Source organism: Strongylocentrotus purpuratus, unplaced genomic scaffold (assembly GCF_000002235.5).
Source record: "Strongylocentrotus purpuratus isolate Spur 01 unplaced genomic scaffold, Spur_5.0 spur5_scaffold_19, whole genome shotgun sequence".
NCBI classification, from domain to species: domain Eukaryota; kingdom Metazoa; phylum Echinodermata; class Echinoidea; order Camarodonta; family Strongylocentrotidae; genus Strongylocentrotus; species Strongylocentrotus purpuratus.
This window is the reverse complement of record NW_022145604.1, coordinates 29,980,579-30,002,288: the sequence shown is the minus strand read 5'-3', so window position 1 is coordinate 30,002,288 and position 21,710 is coordinate 29,980,579. Positions and strand designations below refer to the sequence as shown.

Below are 21,710 nucleotides of genomic sequence, written 5' to 3'. Positions count from 1 at the left end.
CTAGAGATTAAAAAGGGCACGTATGAGAATGGAAAATGGACGCTTATTGTAAAGGAAAATGGGCGAACAAGACCAAAGCGAGAGGATGAGGAAATCAAGAAGGAGGGGATGACGAGGGAGAGAGGGAGAGTGGGAAGAGAGAAAGCATGCGCGTTAAACGTCAAACCTTCTGCGCTTCGCGCGGGAGGGGATAACTGGATTCAGGCAAGGATTAAGAGTCGAGAACGGTACAACGAGTCTTTTTTTCTCTAATAATTTAATGAAACGTGAAACCTTCCGAGCTTCACGCGAGAGGAGGGGGGGGGGGCGAAACTGAATTCAGACAAGGGTTAAGAGTCGAGAACGGTACCAGGAATCGTTTTCTTTCTCTAATAATTTAATGAAAAGCCATACCTTCGGCGCTTCGCGCGGAAAGGGGGAAACTGAATTCAGACAAGGATTAAGAGTCGAGAACGATATACAACGAATCTTCTTCTTTCTCTAGTAATCCAACGAAACGTCAAACCTTCCGAGATTCACGCGAGAGGGCGGGGGGCGAAACTGAATTCAGACAAGGATTACGAGACGAGAACGGTACAACGAATCGTCTTCTTTCTCTAGTAATTCAATGAAACGTCAAACCTTCCGAGCGTGAGAGGGGCGGGGGGGGGGGGGGCGGAACTGAATTCAGACAAGGATTAAGAGTCCGAGAACGGTACGTACGAATCATCGCCTTTCTCTATAATAATCTAATGAAACGTCAAAGCTTCCGCGCTTCGCGTGGGATGGGGGAAACTCCCCCTCGAATTTACCCTTTAAATAAGCTTGAAGGGATGTAGAAACGATCATAGAAAAGATAAGTAAAGAGAGTTTCAGAGAATTCGGGCAAATGCTAGTCCGACAGAATTCGGAGAGTTTAGATAATGACAGTCCCTCACTTTGGTCCGCTTTCTCAACTCTAACGATGTAACAAATATTTATTTATTTTTCTTGGTTATTTTTTTTTATTTCTCTCTCCTTACCTTTTTGGGGGGTATGCTCAAATAATCACAATGTGTTTTTCTTACTTCAATACTTGATTCTGCTTGATTTAGAACAACTTTAGATCGGTTAAGTTTACGATGATGTCACAATGGGGAAATTCCCGTCAACCGCCATCTGTTGTTGAGAGCAATTTCTATTTTAAAAAATGGCGACTCCCACGAAGTGATTTGAAGATCACTTCCGTACACAAACATTCGCTATCGAACACTTCATTTTGACAGACGTCTGCGTTTTAAGGGATTTTGAGTGCTGTTTAACACTCTTCAATGTTTTGGTCTGATTATAATCGTCTGTATCCTGGTGATTCTGGAGCTAGCGGCAGCCAAATGGATGATGACTTCGTATACGTTGACTCGGCCTCCAGCGCCAGCGGCGGCCAGGGTTACCCCGGCGGTAGTGGCGGCGGCAGAGGAAGGGATGAAGAGCTTCTACGAGATGCATACGATTTTGCGTTGAAAGCAACAGAACAGGACAGCTTGGGCCAATACAGAACTGCTATGTTCTATTACGTGGTGTGTAGAGCTATCATGATTACTCATGTAAATGTAATCATAGTTATTAAAATAATGTGTTCTGAATTAACAAGAAATTTGTCTTGTTCAAAAGTGCCAAGTGGTTGTGAACTGAAGTGAAGACAAGTGACAGAAGTGTGAAGTGAAGACAAGTCTAAACTAAACAGTAAACTTAAAGATTGAGTTTAAAGTCTAATTCAAACAATAATTCACATGATACAAATGTTATCAATTATTGTTATTAAGTCAACTTAATAGCCCTCCCCAATTTTTGTTATTAAAACAAAAATTTAAACTTCACTCTTATAGGCAAATTCATGCAAAAAAATATATTCAAGAAATTGACTTGAAAACACATCAGACAATTAGGTCTAGTCTGAACCGAGTCAGGAGCAAATTTGAAGAAATTATATTTTTAAATGTTGTAAAACCAAAGATATAAGAAGAAAACTGACCAAGTATCTGTACTAAAAATCGTACATGTAAAATTGGTCGTAGACATTCGACAGCTGAAAATGACGCGCACGGTTGTGGTACGTGCGTTCTCGAATCCAAAATCGTATCTCACACACACACTATCGCCATACCGCGAATGGTCCGTCGTGGGGAGCTAGCCGCCCAAGAGTTTGCCAGCGATACCAACGCACCCTCGGAGCTCCGCAGCGCACAATTTTAGCAGAACTCGAAAGGTTCGAGGTGGGAAGGTGGCGGGCTAGATTTTTGCCAAAACCACGCTAGAACGTCTGCTGGCAAGTGAAAATAACTACGATCGAGAACATCGTCGGTTTCAGTGAGATATTTCTGAATTCTAATTGAGACTATATAATAAATTATATCGACAAAGAAACCTTGGTAGATCTCTTATAACTATACAAAAGCTTGTTTATTTCTCGTTTTGACATTTGTTTTCGAGCCATTTTTTCGTGCGCGAGTCAATGCAAACTTTGTATTACCAAACTTTCAACACGCAAGGAACGGGGAACACTCGCGGACCCCATATCAAATTCGTTGCAAAAAAAATTTTCAAGGGTGATTTTGAAGCAGTGAAGAAAATTTGCGCTGCGATGCGCAGAAATATACTTGAAAGAAACTTAAAAAATCACACCTGAATTTTCAGAAAATCGTATTTGCATTACCGAGCCTAGTTGTGAGTTGTTTATAACTCAGATTTTATGAAGATTTGTCGGAAAAAAATGTCATTTTTTCCGTTTGGTGGTCATTTCTAGGCTAATATTTAAAAAGTTGCATCAGTAATGGGCCCGATGTTTCTCTTATCGTACTCGCATGTTATTTCTACATAGATTAAACATAGGATGGTTAGGGGTAAGACTGGATAACATTATAAAAAAGATATATCCTTCCACCCTCCCATATCCAAGTTTTGGGCTGATTATTGCCGACCCACCGCAGCAAGGCCATTCAGATTTTCGTACGCTCGCGAAGCGCCCTCTAGTGCCCCATGAATGTGCCTAACTCTTAAGAAACACAAAGCTGTATTAATAAGGGGAGGCCCAAGGGTTTTGTGTGCTGATACTTAACTAAAATACAGCTGTCGCATTTGCCTTTGGATATAACAAAAACATTGCATCAATTTCAAAGAGCACAAGCCTAGAGTGACCATTTGTACCTTGTACCTTGTGTTCGTCTCTTCCGAAAGGTCCGCTAGGAACTATAACTCATTGATGACTGACAGATCATGATGTCACAAGGGGGATGAGATATGGAGGTTTTTGGGGTGGAGCTTAGCATCTTTGAAAAACAAATATTTCAAAAAATATTAAAAAATCTATGAAACAAATTCAGAAGTTTACATATCAAAATATGAGATGTATGCAGGACTGCACACCAACAGGAATACACTTGTATTTCGATGTCATGGGCCCTTTAAGTTAGAACTTCAATGAGATGTCCATGCATGGCCATGGTGCTACACTGATGCTGCAACATGTTTTGTGCATGATATCAATCGATTTACATGAACTTTTTATTTATTTGTTGAATATATTTTGTATTTTTTTTTCTTCTGTTGCACAGGAGGCTATCCAAGCTATGTACAATGCTCACCTTGCAAACCCAACCAAGGGTCTATCAGGAAAATATGCAGAGTATGTCACAAGAGTGAAGGCACTGAAAAACATGGGTAAGACACAAGTTTAAAGCCTTTCTGCACTAGTTTGGCCAGGAGGGATCAGACCTCCCTGCATTGTCACTGACAGGTGGTTATCTGATCAAACCAGCTCTCAATAAACATAAGAAAGAGGGACCATGGGGGACCAATGGTCACCGATTAGGTATTGTTTGCTATATAGAGGGCGTAAGTAGCTATAAGTAGTGCAGTGGGGCTTTAAAGGGAAAGGGTCGTCAGTTTCCATGTGCAGAAGGTCAAGATACGCTGACACCAGACTTGGTGGAAATACCATTCATGGGTATATTTAAGTCTGCACACAGCAAAGCCATAGTCCAATGCAGAAATACCCTGTAGTGTCTTGGAGAGTCTGTGGGTGATGGAAACGTACAAAAATGAGTCATTTTTGTACGTTTCCATCACCCACAGTTTTAAAGTTATTACAAAGTTTTGGGAAGTTTTGAAAATTGGGTGGAGAGTGATTCTTTACAATTTTGATATGTTTGGATGCCCCTGTGGATGTATTATAAACACTAGAAAATTTAGCCCCTAAAACACTTCTGCTTTCGAGAAAAATGGAATATAAAAATTTACCGGTGCTCCCGGTAAATTTTGATAAATTTCAAATAGCGCCTACGGCCGTACAATGGTAGCTGCGACCATGAAAATGTCAGAATATGTAGTTGTGATATATAATTTCCGAACAGGAACAACTAATCGGTAAATTTTAGTCAAGAATATTCTTTTATACTTTGATTTATATCTTGACCTTGAGAGGGAGCTATACAACATAAAGAGTTTATTATTTACAATTTCATAAGTTTACACTCAATTTCAACCGCGACAACAATCACTGAATATTGTAGGATCGCACATGCTTCCAATATGTTCATTTGAACCAAATTCATGACCCCATACCAAAACTTTGTATTACCTTTAACATATAGGGGAATGAGTGGAAAAGGTACAGCATAACATAAAGCCCATTGGTCATAAATAGTTATAACTGTTGAATACACTAAATGCATGCTTACTTGAAGTGGGTTATAAGATCTTCTGTTTGGAACCAGAATGGCTTTAACTCCCATACTTTAACACAGAGTATAACAATACAAGCCTGTTACAGTTTTAGGTTTTGCTTAATCCGTTTATTTTAGTGAAGTGTTTTATTTATATACGTAGTTTGATTAAGATATAAATTAAAAATGATGAATTGTCCGCCTTGTTCAGTCAATAACACAGCAGGAAGCAGTCATGTTGGTGCAGCGAGCGTTCAACCCGGAGTGAGCGCGGAGGCTGAGAGAGCAAACTTTCTGATCCGTCAGGCGTTTGAACTGGAGGAGGAAGGAGGAAAGGAGGGAGATGACGAGGCAGCAGGACTCTACCTCAATGCAGCTGAGCTCTGCATTAAAGCCGTGAGTAAAAGAGAAGGTTGAGTAATGGGGAGAGGTGAAAATTAATTTGTGAGCATTATCATTATTATTCTGCAAGTGTTGAAGAACATTAGATAAAAAATGTTCCCTGAAAAGCATGGCTCTTCAAATGCCTTCATATTCTAGATATGACAAGTAACATCATAAAAATGAGGTCTGATTTTTATGGCATTGTGTAGTTCCATCTTTCTGTTTATACAGTGCTTGTAACTTTACCAAGACTGGGCCAAATTTCTTATCCTTTTGATGACTCCAGAACCTTGCAGTACACACTAATACTTATATGCTACATGATCAACTATTTCTAATGGATTCCACACAGTTTCTTTCACACTGCAACCACATGACCAGAACTCAACTTTATCTGTCCTTCTAAGGAGTAGAAACAAATTCTCAGAATGAGAGTGTGGATATAAACAAATGTCAAATTTTGTACATAAAGATAGTAGATACCACTAGCCTAGATGCTACAACTGTAATGATGATGATGGTGGTGATGATGATGATGATGATTATGATGATGATGGTGGGGATGATGAAGATGATGATGATAGTTAAAGGTAAAGACCAGTTATAGTCATGCGATTGCATTGTGCAAGAAACGTTGTGGAATCGATCAGAAAAGGTTGATCATCTAGCATCTAGCATCTGCAAGGTTCTGGAATCATCAAAATGATAAGAAATTTGGCCCATTCTTTGTAAAGTTACAAGCACTATACACACAAAGATGAATATGGGACTACCCTATATCTCTCACAGACCATGAGAGAAACAAATTTACCAAATATATGAATTAGTAGGCGGTTTCCCGGCAAATTTTTTATCATCATGTATTGGTCAAAACATATTCTTTCATATGATTGGTAATGAGAGCTTCCATTTCATTTTTTGAAATTGGGGCGTTTCCAATACTGGTCTTTACCTTTAAGTGATTATGGTGATGATGATGATGATGATGATGATGATGATGATGATGATGATGATGATGATGATGATGATGATGATGATGATGATGATGATGGTGGTGGTGATGGTGATGATGATGATGATGATGATGATGATGATGATGATTATCTTTATGTGGGGAAGAAAGATGATGATGTTTATGTGATTATGGTGATGATGACAAAGATGATGGTGATCATCATCATGATGTTCATGGTTGATGATGTTGGGGTGAACTGATGTTGATTGTAATGCTAATAATGAAAGTGATGACTGATGATAAAAATAATATAAGTGATCCTTAAAGTTATGATAATGACATATCAAAAATAACAATGCTTATTGTCAGACTTTTGTGTGGCAAAAAATTATTTTAGTTGATTTAAAATCTATCAAACCGGTCTTGCTGGACAGCCATTATGAAGTGCACAATGTCCAAGGTAAGTGGAACTGAGAAGGTAAATGTAGATGTTTGATTGTTTATCTTTATGCCCCTCTCTTTTTCTTCTTCTTTTTGTAGAGTAAAACAAGTACTCCGGACCAAAAGGCAAAGTTGAGTCGACTTGCAAAGCAGGCCCTTGACAGGTAAAATACATTTCTGTACCGGTACAAGTATTTAAATCTGTTTATAGTATTTTAATTCATGGCTTGACCTTGTTCTTCTGTCTGTTTATACTAGTGTCCAGTGCATTTTCTATTCCTCATCTGCAAACCTAAAGTTTAATTAATTTAAAATCAACGCCCTTGCCTGTTACTAAGAATTCATACTTTCTTTTCAATTCATTAGGGCAGAGGCTTTGAAGAAGAAGTCCATTACCCAAAGTCTTCCATCCCCTCCGCGGAACCAGCTCCCCTCCAAGAACCAGAATCTACCAGATGACAGTCCCATCTTCAACCTTCCGGAGATTCCCCGCGATCTCCCCAGCCTAGACACCGGACCACCCTCCCCCGCTACTGGTAAAAACACCCCTAAAGAAAATGGAAGAGGCAGGAGTACCAGTGGGTCTGCAGGCGGTTCCACTGCATCGGGCGGGGGTGGTGGTGGTGGTGGAGGTGGAGGTGGAGGTGGAGGTGGAGGTGGAGGTAACAGCGGAGGAGGCGGTAAATACACTCCAGAGGAGATTGCTGTGCTTAGGTAGGGACAGAAATCATTTGACTTTTAGTACATTCCAAATAATTGTAAGGTTATAATTAGCCTTGAAATATAAAAAAAAAAAACCTTAAAGATGAAGTTGAGTTCTGGTCATGCGATTGCATTGTGAAAGAAACGGTGTGAAACCGACCAGAAAAGGTTGATCATCTAGCATATAAGAATTTGTGTGTATTGCAAGGTTCTGGAATTATCAAAATGATAAGAAATGTGGCCAAGTCTTGGTAAAGTTACAAACACTTGCGCAGAAAGATGTATATGGGACTACACGAACACGTGGCGTAAAAAGCTGGCCCCCCCCCCCCCCCCCCGATTTTTACGATGTTACATGCATATTTAGAATATGAAGACATTTGAAGAGCCATGCTTTTCAGGTAACATGTCTTAACTGATTTTCTTCCACACTTGCATAATAAGAATGAGTAATGCTCACAAATTATTTTTCACCTCTTCCCAGAACTCGACCTTCTCTTTAAAACTACCCTTTAAAGCTAAACTTTAGTACTGGTAATGCGATTGCATTGTGAAAGAAAAGGTGTGAAAGGATCAGAAACAGTTGATCATGTAGCATGTAAGTATTGGTGTGCACTGCAAGGTTCTGGAGTCATCAAAATCATAATAAATTTGACCGAGTCTTGGTAAAGTAACAAACACTCACATAGAAAGCTATATATGGGACAACACACATGGTGTCGGGGATGGTACTACCTTGGTTTCCTTGTCTTTCTATGCTCATTACTCAGCCAGTATACTTTTTCTTCCAAAATTGTTTGGCACATGTCATTTATTTGTAATCTTGAACATTCAGTGTAAGTTTCGTTTGATTCTGTGAGAATTAATTTTTTTTTTTTACCAGTACTGGAGTTTATCTTTAAACTGCCATTTATTGTTGCTCGTACGAGAAACAAATTCAGTTATATATATTGTAAATACATACTTATGTTCCATACTTATGTAGTAACTGATTTAAACTTATTCTAATTTAACGCAGATGTTGATGTGTTCATATATGTAAGTGTCTTGTATGCACCTTGGTTAGTATATTGATGTATCAAGTCTATCTATAACTTTTTTTCTGTTTACAGAAAAACATCGGACATCAATGGTCGAGCGTATCTTCCATTTATGTCCCAGGCAGACCTTAAAGAAAGATTTGCATATCCTGTGCCTTTCACGTAAGTCTTTTTCCATTTCTATCTCCTTCTCCCCTTCCCTCACTGTTAGATATAATAAGATCTTCAGATAATGCAATTGATCATGAATCATTTTACTTCTGCCTTTCCTACTGTAGGGATTATGTAGCAAATAATTATATTTTGACTCAAAAGAAATTATATCTGCTTGAAATCAAACACATCTATGTATAGTGACATAAGATAGCACGAACAACTGATTGTGTCAAGATGCCCTGTGATGAAAACTTGTCTTACAAAATCTTGTGATTTAAACTTGCTGACATAAATCTGGGACCTGTTTCACAAAGCCTTTTTTCAATGACAAATTACAAAAAACAGTGACAAATCTGCTAATGACTAATCAGAAGCAAGGATTTCACTAGCTTATAACAAAAACTGTCATTGGTCTCTAAAGACAAGTTTTGTGAAATGGGGCCCTGTCAGAGGCCAAGTATGAGTATAAGTGATCTGGTGAAAGGCTAGTCTCTTATCGATAGAAGATAGCTTTGCAAAAGGAAAGTATTTTTAACTGAGTACCGGTAAGGAGAGGATCATGATATTTAGATTGTTTGTTTGTTTTTCTCTTTTTATACCACTCCCACTTTTTTTTTTGTCCAAGGGATAAGGATGGCAAGCTTGTTCTGTGCTCCAAACAGAAGGAGTATGGGTTTAAGTTAGTAAGGCTAGTCTCTTCTCTTTCTCTATAGAAGACAGGTAGAGGACCCTGATATTTAGATTATTTGGGTGTATGTTTGTTTGTGTATTTGTTTGATTTTACCTTTCCCACTGTTTGTTTTGTTCCAGGGATAAGGATGGCAAGCTTGTTCTGTGCACCAAGCAGAAGGAGAGGTTGAATAAATGGGTGCGGCCTTCTGATATCTGCAGTGATCCTAAAATCATCTACGCTGTATCAAGCTTCAGTGTTAAACAGGTAAGAGAGTCTCATGCAGTCAGGCCGGGGGGGAGGGGGGGGGGGGGTGTTTCACAAAGATCCTAAGTTGAAATTATCTTTAAGCTGGACTTAAAAATTATGGAGAGCCATTTGTAGCCTTAAAACAAAACATATTCAAAAGCAAAAATTCAAGTATTCAAGACTTTTCATGAAATCTCCTTGATAATAGAAAATATGAATGATTTTAATCAACATTTTATGCCTTTTAAAATAACTTTTACAAAATATATTTCAAATATGCTAATGGCTTTCCCTAATTTTTAAGTCCAACTTAGAGTTAAGTTCGACTTAGAATCTTTGTGATACACCCCCTGGTCACAGGACCACTTCTCTACCCCGATGTGCCCATGCCTCCATTTTCAATACGTTCCTGAATTTGTTGAATGAAACCTTTGGGGTCAGGTTAGAGCATATAGTGAACAATTGCAACATTTTTTTGAATAAAATTGTTAAGAGCTAATACTCATAGAACAATCGACCTGATTTCCTTCTGGAATTCATCAAGGTATTATTGTATAATGCCAGGGCCCCGTCTCATAAAGAGTTGCGATTGCTTAGAATCAATCGCAAGTCCTCCAATCAATCGTAAGTTTGTAGTCTCCTATCTCTTATATTATGTACATCTCTGTATCTCTGTATGTCTTAGTTGCGATTGATATCAATCGTAAATAAAATGTGATTATCGCAACGCTTTATAAGACAAGGCCCCGATCTTCTATGCGCTGAATGTGTTTCTTGGATGTTGGTTTCAACTCTTGTATCACTTTTGACTTCCAGACCATTGTGCAGGACTGTTCCTTCCTTGCATCACTAGCAATATCAGCCAATTATGAAAGAAGGTTCAAGAAACATCTACTCACAAAGTAAGTTTTTCTCTAATGCTCTATCCAATTATGTATGTTGCCATTCAACATTTTTTCTTGTCAGCCCAATTCTTTTTCCATATATGTTTGAAGTGTACCAGTCACCTAATAAAGAATGTTTAGTCTTTAGCTAGAATATGTAAAATTACCCTCAATTTTTTTCCTATTGGGTAATTGTTTAAGAGTATGAATAAAATACAGGATAGATAGAACCATAGCCCAGGAATCCTTGTTTGACTTGGGTTCTGTGCCAGCCCTGTTCTATGCAGACATGTACATCTTAGTCGACAAGTTGTATTTGTGTTTACTGAGAGTAGATTTAAACTGCATTATCTCTTTATAGAAGTCATATGTGAAGCTCATATTTTGATACAGTTCAGCGAACATGGAAACCCATTATATCAAAAGAAAAATTTGCTTCTCTTATAGGTACCCTTTAAGCCCCACTGCACTACTTACAGCTACTTGCTCTCTCTATATAGCAAACAATGCCTAATCGGTGACCCTTGGTCTCCCCTGATCCCCTTTTCCTTATGTTAATTAAGGGCTGATTTGATGAGATAACCACCTGTCAGTGACCATACAGGGAGGTATAATCACTTCGTGTCAAACTAGTGCAAATAGGCTTTAACAAGTAAACTCCCATGCTGTCAATACTAAGTTTGTGTATTTTTTTTATGTTGAATAAAATATTGAAAGGAGGATGAGCTGTGAATGTTCACATGAGCTGAGTGAGTTTGTTTTTTCTTACACCCTTATCTCTCTTTCCTCTCTCTGACAGCATCATCTACCCCCAGGATAGGAGTCATAAACCAATCTACAATCCCTGTGGGAAGTATATGGCTATCCTCTGGATCAATGGAGTCAAGAGAAAGGTATCACCGTTCACATTAATAAAGCCACACTGTACTACTTGTAGCTACTTGCTCCCTCTTTATAGAAAAATTCCCCAACCAGTGCTTGTTGGTCCCCCATGATCCTCTTTTTTTTATGTTAATTGAGAGCTGAGATAATGAGATAGCCACCAGTCACAGTGACCTCGCTGTTTGGTCTAATCCCTTCTGGCTGAACTAGTACAGCCGGCCTTTAAGACAGAAACACAGACATTTACCGACTGTTTCATCTTTCATAAGGAAAGACGACTGTTATCCCTGATTCTGGTCTTGGCAGAGCCAATCTTATATCACAAGATCTCTTTACACTTTATTTCCATATTTCATTCTTCCTGTGTGTCTCATATAAAGACTATCTTTGACAGTGCTACTGTTTCTCGATAACCTGTGCTCACACACAGTTCTTCGCTAAGCGGAGGAATTCAATAATGAGAAGAAGAAGACAGTTTTGAAAAGACCTGTAGTAAGAATAAACTATTTGTTATAGAGGCTCTTCTGATCATATTTTGAGAGAATACATAAATCATCCTACATTTGTAAATCAAAAGATGATTTCTTTTAGTAGGTAATTTTCTACAAGTACAGTAAGTGTTATCTTGACTTAAAGGCAAATTTGGTTACTTTTGTCTTCACATTACTGCCTGAAATGCTGATCGGTCACTTGTGCAAAATTGATTTTTCAACAGAGTAGCGCTATTTTATTACTTAGTTCTTGCAGGAGGTACAATGTTACACTGGCCAGATTTGAAGTACTCTTTCACTTGCCTTGAGTAGACAATTGATTCACTCTGTTATGTATTCTTTCCTTTGCATAATTGACTGAATTACTGCCTCATAATGTTCACATGCATTTGTATTAAATGGTACAAACCAATAGTTATTAAAAAAAAATTGTTTGTTTTCTCAGGTGATTTTTGATGACTACCTCCCTGTAGACAAGCATGGCGACCTCTTGTGTTCATTCTCGTCCAACCGCAATGAATTCTGGGTGTCCTTGCTGGAGAAGGCCTACATGAAGGTCATGGGAGGCTATGATTTCCCTGGATCCAACTCGGTAAGTTCTAGGTCAACCAACAAAATACACCATAAGATTACCAACAGATTTTAAAGTACAGTGAAACCTTTATGTAGAGACTGCTCTAGGGAAATATGAAGGGAATATTTTACCTGAGTCTATTCTAGCCAGTGTTTTTTTTTTTTATTGGTACATACTTGAACCTGTTTGATACATTCTGGTAGTTAAAATTAGCTTATTTTTATTAGAGTATTCTCCATTCCTGTTAAATTACATGATGATCCTATTGTGTCAGCATTTTGATTTCAACTAACTCTGAATACTATACCCTATTTCCCTACCAAAGACCAACAAAGTACACCACGGTACCGCCCCATCAAGTCCTAAAAGATCACAATTCACGAGGCAAATGTTTTATTACACTAGTCTTTCACTTGGGCGCACACAGGCGTGTCACACCTACAATTCGATTTGATCTGTATTTCTTTGACCTTTCCCTCAGAACATTGACCTTCACGCCCTGACCGGCTGGATCCCTGAGAGAGTAGCCATCAGGCAGAACACTCCTGGCTTCGACGCTGACAAGGTCTTCAAGAAGCTCTACGAACGCTTCCACAGAGGGGAGGTTCTTGCTACCGTTGCGACAGGGATGTTACCTGAGGCTGATGCTGACAGGGCAGGGCTGGTTCCAACCCATGCGTACGCCATGCTCGACATCAGAGAGATACAGGTAGGAAGGTTTTCATATTTGCTAAAGAAGATGACAGCTCTATGGAAGGTGGACATTTATATGTGTAGTTGGACAACTTAGGCAAAATAGTAAAAATGAAGTGTTTCTCGTCCTGGCCTGCCTCCTTCCTTACAAATCATGGTCACAAATCTACAGAATTTACATTTTTGATAATTCATCATTGGAAGGAACAACTATTATGTAAAGGTCATAATTGAGAGACCGATGGTGAGAGCGATCAGTGGCATGAATGGCCTGCAATAGTTAAGTCCAACTTAAAGGTATAGACCAGTTTTGGAAACACCCCCCTCTCAAAAAATGAAATGGAAGCTCTTATTACCAATCATGTGAAAGAATATATTTTGACTAATACATGATGATACAATTTTTGCCGGGAAACCGCCTACTAATTGATATACTTGGTAAATTATTATATCTATCGGGACCGGATAGATATCGTGTAGTCTCATATACATCTTTCTGTGTACAGTGCTTGTGACTGCAAGACTGGGCCAAATTTCTTATCATTTTGATGATTCCAGAACCTTGCAGTACACACCAATACTTATATGCTAGATGATCAACCTTTTCTTATTGATTCCACAACGTTTCTAAATCTTTCACAATGCATTCGCAGGACCAGAACTGGTCTATACCTTAAAGTTGATCTTAGTCTTTGTGAAACACTCCCCTGGTATCCCTGTGTATCCCTTACAGGGTAAGAAGCTACTCCAGCTGAAGAACCCTTGGAGTCATCTGAGATGGAAAGGAAGATTCTCAGAGGAGGACACCACCAACTGGACTCCAGAACTCCAGAAGGCTCTCAACTTTGACCCCAAGAATGCACAAGAATTTGACAATGGTGAGCATGGTTTGGTAAATCTTGCACTGATTGGAAGAATCAAGGGGAGGAGGAGTAGGGGTAGAAGGAGGATTCTGTAGATGAGTAGCTTAAGGAGTGGGATTTCTGAAAGTAGAATTGATCTCGGGGAGAATGAATTACTTCATAGAATATGGGACAGAGAGTTGTGGCATTCCATGGTCGCCAACGTCTCAGGACATGGCACGTAAAGAAGAAGAAGAGCATCGTGATTAAAAAACAAATACAACTGCATTATCATCTTTCCATGGAGAACCCCTCAAACTTAACATAGATAATAAAAAAAAATTCTTTTAAATTCATATTCATGCTCTAATGTTTTCGAACACCGGCTTTTCACCTTTTTGTTTTCTTTTAATCACTGCAGAGATTCTCTGATATGTATATGCTCTGCTTGAGTGTTTGAGAAACTGTTCTGTGTATTTCAGAGTGGTCTGATGAAGCAAGAAGGATTGCATAAGGCAAACCTGCTATGAATGTTGTTTAATTTAATTGAATAAGCCAAGAAATAGTGCTACACAAGTCTCACATATTTATATCATGCTTCCTCTGAAAATTATTGTGCTTTTGCTGCAACTTGCATGTTTGCTTCACCTCTTCCAATGTAACAGTTGCCAGCATGTGCACTTTATGTAGTCAGGAAAGTCTCTCTATCTGGGCAACGATACACAATTTCTTTATTCAGGGAGGGAATATATCCATGAGATGTCACACCAGGGGGGTGTTTAACAAAGATCCTAAGTCGAAACGTAACTCTAAGTTGGACTTAACAATTATGGGGAGCCATTTGTTGCCTTTAAAAAAAATATATTAAAAACCGAAAATTCAAGTATTTTTAGACTTTTTATAAATTCCACATCAAGAACATAAAATCTCCTTGATAAAAGAAAATATGAATGATTTGAATCAACATTTTATGCATTTTAAAATAAATTTTACAAAATATTTTCAAGTATGCCTAGGGCTTTCCATAATTGTTAAGTCCAACTAAGAGATAAGTTCATCTTAGGATCTTTGTGAAACACCCTCCCTAAAATGGTGAATGTGTTGATAAGTGCTTGTTTTTGCATTTTATCTTAATTCATTTCTTTCTTTATGCAGGTGTATTCTGGATAGACCTTGCCTCCTTGTGTAACTTCTTTGATGTGATCTACATGAACTGGAATCCATCTCTCTTTCCTCGTTCCTACGTCATGCATGGGTAAGTGAACTCAGAAATCTATTAGTACTTCTTTAAAGGGATCCGGTAACTTTGTCTAGGATTCTGAAACAAAATCCTGGATTTAGCTCATGCTGCAATGATAATTATAAACCTTTAGGTCAGTCAGGAACCCCATGACTTTTAGAAGCCGATCGCCTGTCTGATTATCAAGATATTTATGATTGGAAATCGAAACCAAATTTTGCGTTTGCCAAACGGTTTTCATAACACTACAGTCTATTGGGGAAAACGAGTATGGTAAAACCAAAGATTTTTACTTTTTTGAGGCACTTCTTGATCATTTTGAAGCGCCAATTTTTTAGGGCTTCAATATTACTCCATATCACAGACACTGATTAGGCGTAGGGCCGTGCATCTTATATTTTAACATTGTTAAACGATGCCTTTAAAGGCAGTTTGTTTGTAATTTTATTCATACTGTACTATCCAATTCATGAATGATTTACTCACGATTCCAAATGTTATACTCTTATGAAGTGGCACTGAGAATTTTGTAACCGTATCACTTTTTTAGACAAAGAGAGATATTTATGATTGAAAATAGAATCAAAATTCTTGCTTTCGGGTGGGCTTCTATAGTTTGTCAGTGCTGTATGTGTACTATGTCGACAAAAAACTTTGTGTTAGTAATTGCCTTATGGTGACCATTTGGTAGGAATATTCCCCAGGGAGTGAAGATGGTGCACATTGTACATGGATGAATCCTATAACCGGGGTAACAATATATGTAAAGCGCTTAGAGACAGAATAGTGTATTAAGCGCTACATAAATCCAGATTATCGTTAATATTATAGTATAAGGAAGTGAGAAGGTTGTATGGAATGGTTCAGTGTCCTTTTCTTTTTCTTTACCCTTGGCAGGAAGCCATTTATATAAGGTTGTGTGCGGGTTTGCTACAGTGTCTTTTGATCTTTTCAGTATGTGGTCAGCAGCAGAAGGCCCTAAGAAGGACAACATCAACATCGGTAACAACCCTCAGTATCGTCTAGAGGTCAAAGGACTTGGTGCTGTTTGGATTCTTCTCACAAGGCACATCACAGACAAGGTATGCATCTATGAACAGTGCAGTTTAAAACAAAAATTGTAGCAAATTATTGAAAAGGTTATAACCTTTTTATGAGTTGATAGAAATTATGATCAGTCCCTTATTCATTACAGCAAATCGTTTCCAAATAAATATCAGACCAACAAACATGCTGCATTGAGAGATTTTGCAAGTTCTAAGGAGTTTTGTTTGTACTCCACAATTTGTCGTTATCATTTATAATTCTAATTAAGCTGCTAGAGCATTGTTACATGTAGGTAGATAATATTTTCCATGCATGCATCATGGTTTCCTCTCTGCTAAAACTCAAAAGTAATTTACATGAATGTGATGCATGAATATGTATCTCTCTGTCCCTCTCTCTCTCTCTCTCTCTCTCTCTTGTGCTCTCTCTCGCTCTCTCTCTCCCTCCCTCTCTCTCTCTTGCTGTACAAAATATATGTTTACCCTTCATGAAGTAGCTGTCTGTAGGTAAACCTTCTTCAAAGTTTTCTGCAGTGTCATTGAATCTAAAGAGACCTATCACTTTCATATTTGTTTGTTTGTTTAGGATGACTTTGCTGATAACAAAGAGTTCATCACCCTACTGGTCTACAAGGGTGGCAAGAAGGTCTACTACCCAAGTGAGTTTGTACATCGAGTCATAGTTTATGGTGTTGTTCTTTTATTTACTTCTTATTTATTTATTTATTTACCACCCGTGGGATGAAATGGCCAATAATTACCCAATTTAAATCGGTTTCCCCAGACTAATTTTTTTTCCCCATTTTTTTTTCTTCCTGATTTTTCCCCTATTTTCCCCTATTTTCTTACTCAAAAGGGGGGAATGATGTTAGTTACTTTTTTTCTTTCCATGAACCTTTTTTTAATCAAGAGAGGGGGTGTGCTTTATTTATTATTTTTAAAATTTTGTATTGCTCATTATCACCCCTTAGGCCTTATCAGCACAAGTGTTTTTTTGTCATAGGGGTCCACTAGTCTGCCTTGAAAGATGATATCAATTTCTACAAATATTTTGGTATTTCCCATTTGAGTAGTGCCCAAACATGAAAGTCTTTCATATTCCTATGATGAACTTTAAAACTTGCCTCGTGCAGACGTTAATGGTTTTTGCGATTGATAAGAAAACTTGTGATTGATTTAGACCAACTCTTTTTAAAACGGGGCCCAGGGGAGTGTTTCACAAAGACTAAGATCAACTTTAAGCTGGACTTAACTATTGCAAGCCGTTCATGCCACTGTCTGCTCTTACTATTATGATCTTTAGATAATATTTTTTCCTTCCATAATGAATTAGTAAAATTGTATGACAATGATTTGTACGTCCCTTAAGAGACCAATGCCAGAAAATGGTGGGAGCAAACAGTGGCATGAACAGCCTGCCATAGTTAAGTCCAACTTAAAGTTGATCTTAGTCTTTGTGAAACACACCCCAGGCCTTTGCACTATTAACAACTCATTGCCTTGAAATATGAAAGTAAAGTATATGAACTGTTCTCCATATTATACTAGATGACCCCGGCCCTTTCATGGATGGGACGCGTATCAACAGCCCTCACTACCTGTGCAAGATGATAGTCAATGATAAGAGCTCTAACATCTATACCATCATTGTGTCACAGTTTGAGAAGAACAACTCCATCCACTACACACTCAGGGTAAGAGGATTATACAGTCAAACCTGGGACCTGTTTCACAAAACCTTTTTTCAATGACAAATGACAAAAATGAGTGACAAATCTGTCGATAACCAATCAGAAGCAAGGATTTCAGTAGCTTGTAACAAAGACTGTCATTTGTCACTGATGACAAGTTTTGTGAGATGGAGCCCTGCTTTATAGGGCACCTGTATTAAAAGAAAGACCACCTGTCTACAAAGACCACATTTTTGGCTCCCTTGAAAATGGTTTCTCCATGAAGCATGTACTAAAGGAACCTGTACATTAAGACCACCTGTCTTCAAAGACCACATTTTTTGTTTCCCTTGAAAATGATTTCTCATTGAAGCATGTACTAAAGGAACCTGTACATAAAGACCACCTGCCTATAAAGACCACTTTCTTGTCTCCCTCGGGTGGTCTTTATAGACAGGTTTTATTGTACTTCATGGAATGTCCTATTCTATAATATGGCTCAGTGGTATAGAAGTGGTCTCGTAACCAGGAGGTCCCGGGTTCGAAATCAAGTGGATGCGCTAGTGCCCTTTGGTAAGGCTTTAATCCTCATTACCAAGTGCCTTGGAGAGGACCTAAAGCTGTCGGTCCCCTGGTTGCTTATTTCAAGCATACACATTCTTTCTTAGCAGTCAGGTAAAACAAACAAACAAACAAAATATTGTGTGATGTACAGTGTACGTGCACCTGGATAAAGAGTGGTAAACGTAGATTAATGTCTTGCTAAAAGACATTACTACCAGACCGGGAGTCAAACTCACAATGCTTTGATTAAATCTTAGTACTAATCATCATCATCTAGTGCCGTCCCTTCGGAAGGGGTTGGCGGCTATGCATCTCCCATCGCTTTCTGTCATGTACCCTTGTTCTAACCTATTTATTATACACCTCTAATATTGTAGAAAAAACAATGAGGATCTTGTTCATCCAATACACTGTATGAAATCAGTTTAAGTACTGCTAAATCAAAGAAAACAAAGTATGCCTAGTAATACTATTTTTGTCCACGTTCAGTCTTTCTTATATTTTGTATACTTTTCAGGATATTCATTCTTATGTTAAGGTCAATCAAAATATATGAAAAATATCAATTGAATTTATTATGATTTCTTTCTATTTTCCCCCTTTCCTTTTTCTTCTTTCATCCTGCAGGCATATTCCACATGTGAATTCAAGCTCTCCAAGATAGTGGATCCCTACAAACACACCAAGAATGTAAGTTCATAGAGGTTTGCTAAGTTGAAATTTAAATCTGCTTTACAGGAATCGTATGAAACGTTTTATCATGAAGCAAGAAATATTCTACTATTCCACCTTTTAAAAACAAAATAGATTTTGGTATTTCTTCACATCCGTTCTTATATTTAATTCAACCCCAACTTTATTATGATTTGATTCTTGATACTTTGAGTTTGAGTTTGAGTTTATTAACAACAAAAATAATAACAAGTAAAACATAATGTATCACTATCAAGCATGAATACATAAAATATAACAATATAACACAAGATCGATAACAAAACACATGAATAATATAAATATTGTTTTACAAAGTATGTCGTATACAAATGGAATAAAATATTATTTGTACATTTTTGTTACTTGATGGAGTAATCCCTATAGCAGCTCACTCAGAAAGCTATAGTCATATAAATTGTATGTTCTTTCAAATTTTACACTCACCTTTTTCATTATCTCCCAAATAAATATTTTGTGTAGCGCCCTCTGCAACAAAACTCAGCTATCCCTTTAAAAAATTTAACAGTCTTTCTCTGTTCTACATTTGTTTATCATTTATATTTCAATAATTGAGGTTCTCATGCAATTAATTGTTAAACTTTCTTGTCATGGCAGTTCACTGGTGAGTGGAAGGGGAAGACTGCAGGAGGCTGTGCCAACAACAGAGAAACATACATCAACAATCCTATCTACCAAGTATGTCTTCAAGACAACAGCAGGGGAAACTCCCTACTTATCGACCTCAAAGGACCAAAGTAAGTAGGAGTAGAGGTGGGGATGGGTGGTCGTACTAACGGTAAGGTTGATAATGATAGTAAAGGAGGTGCACACCATCTTATTCTTTGTTTGTTTGATCTTATGTTTGTTTGATCATATGTTTGATCTTTATTTGATCTCACTTTTATTTTAATGTTTATTATTATAGATATGCATGATTTATTGATTAAAGAACAGATTTATAATATGTGTGTTTATTATAAGTTTTGGTTGGTAATTTGTAGAAAGACAATTGGCGCTTAGAAACAACAGTATTAAGGGCCTTATAAATGTTGTGTATTATTGTTATTATTAATATATGAAATCTGTATTTAAAGGTGACGATCCACTTGAAATTGAATGCTCAAGGTGCAGCACCTGTGAAACAAAAACAAAAAGAGAGAACACATAAAATCAGCTTTTCAGAAACAGAAGTAAGATAGAAAAAAACAATTAATTATATGATGTTGACCTAATGAGGAGGAGGGAGAGGAGGAAAAGAGGGAATTATGATTATGAGGAGGATTTTGATGATGATGATGATGATGATGATAATGATGATGATGATGATGGCAACAGTAAAGTTATTAAGCATAGTAAAGTCACGTTTCCTTTGATATTTCTTCTGATCCCCAGGACCTATCACGTGGGCTTCGAGGTGATCTGTGTCTCATCTGAAGGGAAAGGCAGTGCACAATTTGAGAAGAAGATGAGTGGAGACTATCGGTAAGGAACTTCTTTTGTTTTATGATTTCTTCATACTCCCTCTTGTAAAGATTTTGATAAGTCTTATATCTGTCTTCGTTGGCTTCTTCTTTGATAAGACTATCAATCATTACATTCCTGTTTTTATTAAATTCAAATGAATTCTGATTCACTTTTTATTCACAATAATTGATTTTTGATTGTTCTTAGCAGCTGCGTGGATTGTTTGTTTATTTAAGGCATTCGTTGCTTGATGCACTATGTACTTTTGCTGTATGTTATGTAATAGACAAACTGAGCTAAATTAAACAATGGTACACTGTTGTTGTTAGGGCCAAGGCAAAATATGCCTCGGTCCTCCTTTCCCGAACACGACCATGCTTGAGCACTCTTCCTGGTGTGGGCGTGTCTCCCAGAATACGGTCATGAAATTGTACGGTTTTATTTCTCTTGTGCACCTTTCATTATTCAGGCATGGATTCACGATACTGGAGCTGGAAGACGTTCCCGGTGGGGTCTACAACATCCGACCTACGACCTTTAGCCAGGGTCAGGAGTCGCCATTCTTCCTCACCATCTCATCGTCATGCGCCATGAAGGTCGTTCATCTCCAATGAGACGCAAAAGAAATGCCTTGATGATGGAAGTAAATCTGTGATTGAAATGTGATAATAATAATAATGGTGGGTTCTTGTATAGCACTCATTTTTGTCAGACTTGACACTCCTGGCGCTCCCGATTATTACTCTGGCTTTAGCACGGCTGCCATTACGGCACTCTATCATTTCAGGGAATTAATTCCTGCCACGCAGCCATTTACATCACCTGGGTTGAATGGGGCAAATGTAGATCAATGTCTTGCCAAAGGACATTAGTGCCACGGCGGGACTTGGACCGCGGACCTTGTGATCGACAGTCCGGTGACATATCCACTCGACCACGACACTTCTAGCCTTGGTGATGATGGTGGTGGTTGATAGTTTTCATCAAATCATGAGGGCTTCACTTCGAACTTTACCTTTTTGTTGACATGCCTCATGAAAGTTGTTCACATCAATAAGAAAGATCTAGACAACAGATGCCATGATGGTGAAAATGACGGTTATAGTCGTTCATCTCAAACGAGAGTAGAAGAAATGCCTTGATTAAGGTAGTAATTCTGTGATTTAATTGTGATGATGGTGGTTGATAGTATTCATCAAATTATGACGGGTTACCCGAGAACCTCACCTTTTTGTGGACGTGCCCCATGAAAGTTTCTCACATCTTCAATTAACCCTCTGAATACTGAATCTTCATATCGCCATTTGCTTGATACAGGAGCTACCCGTTTCCAGTAGGCAATGGGTTAATTAAAGGGGAAGTCCACCCTG

The 21,710-nt window shown here is 38.0% G+C and overlaps 1 protein-coding gene across 1 annotated transcript; it reads left to right on the top strand.

Moving 5' to 3' along the window:
- The first annotated feature begins 1,140 nt into the window (after nt 1-1,140).
- LOC100887936 (calpain-7) lies at nt 1,141-21,089 on the top strand. Its single transcript, XM_030990844.1, has 20 exons — nt 1,141-1,535; nt 3,570-3,675; nt 4,891-5,075; nt 6,559-6,623; nt 6,826-7,173; nt 8,274-8,363; nt 9,168-9,294; nt 10,093-10,178; nt 10,960-11,053; nt 11,979-12,125; nt 12,589-12,816; nt 13,534-13,678; nt 14,798-14,897; nt 15,838-15,964; nt 16,515-16,587; nt 17,477-17,622; nt 18,790-18,852; nt 19,492-19,631; nt 20,269-20,358; nt 20,810-21,089. Exons 1-20 carry the CDS (start codon nt 1,290-1,292, stop codon nt 20,952-20,954), a joined length of 2,751 nt encoding a protein of 916 aa, XP_030846704.1. The 5' UTR covers nt 1,141-1,289; the 3' UTR covers nt 20,955-21,089.
- The last annotated feature ends 621 nt before the right edge of the window (nt 21,090-21,710 follow it).

Bases quoted from the DNA above. Each gene is read 5' to 3' on its own strand.
- LOC100887936 (XM_030990844.1), top strand. From the start codon at position 1,290: ATGTTTTGGTCTGATTATAATCGTCTGTATCCTGGTGATTCTGGAGCT. The intron at 7,174-8,273 runs GTAGGGACAGAA...TTCTGTTTACAG, and splicing joins GAGGAGATTGCTGTGCTTAG to AAAAACATCGGACATCAATG. The intron at 8,364-9,167 runs GTAAGTCTTTTT...GTTTTGTTCCAG, and splicing joins GCATATCCTGTGCCTTTCAC to GGATAAGGATGGCAAGCTTG.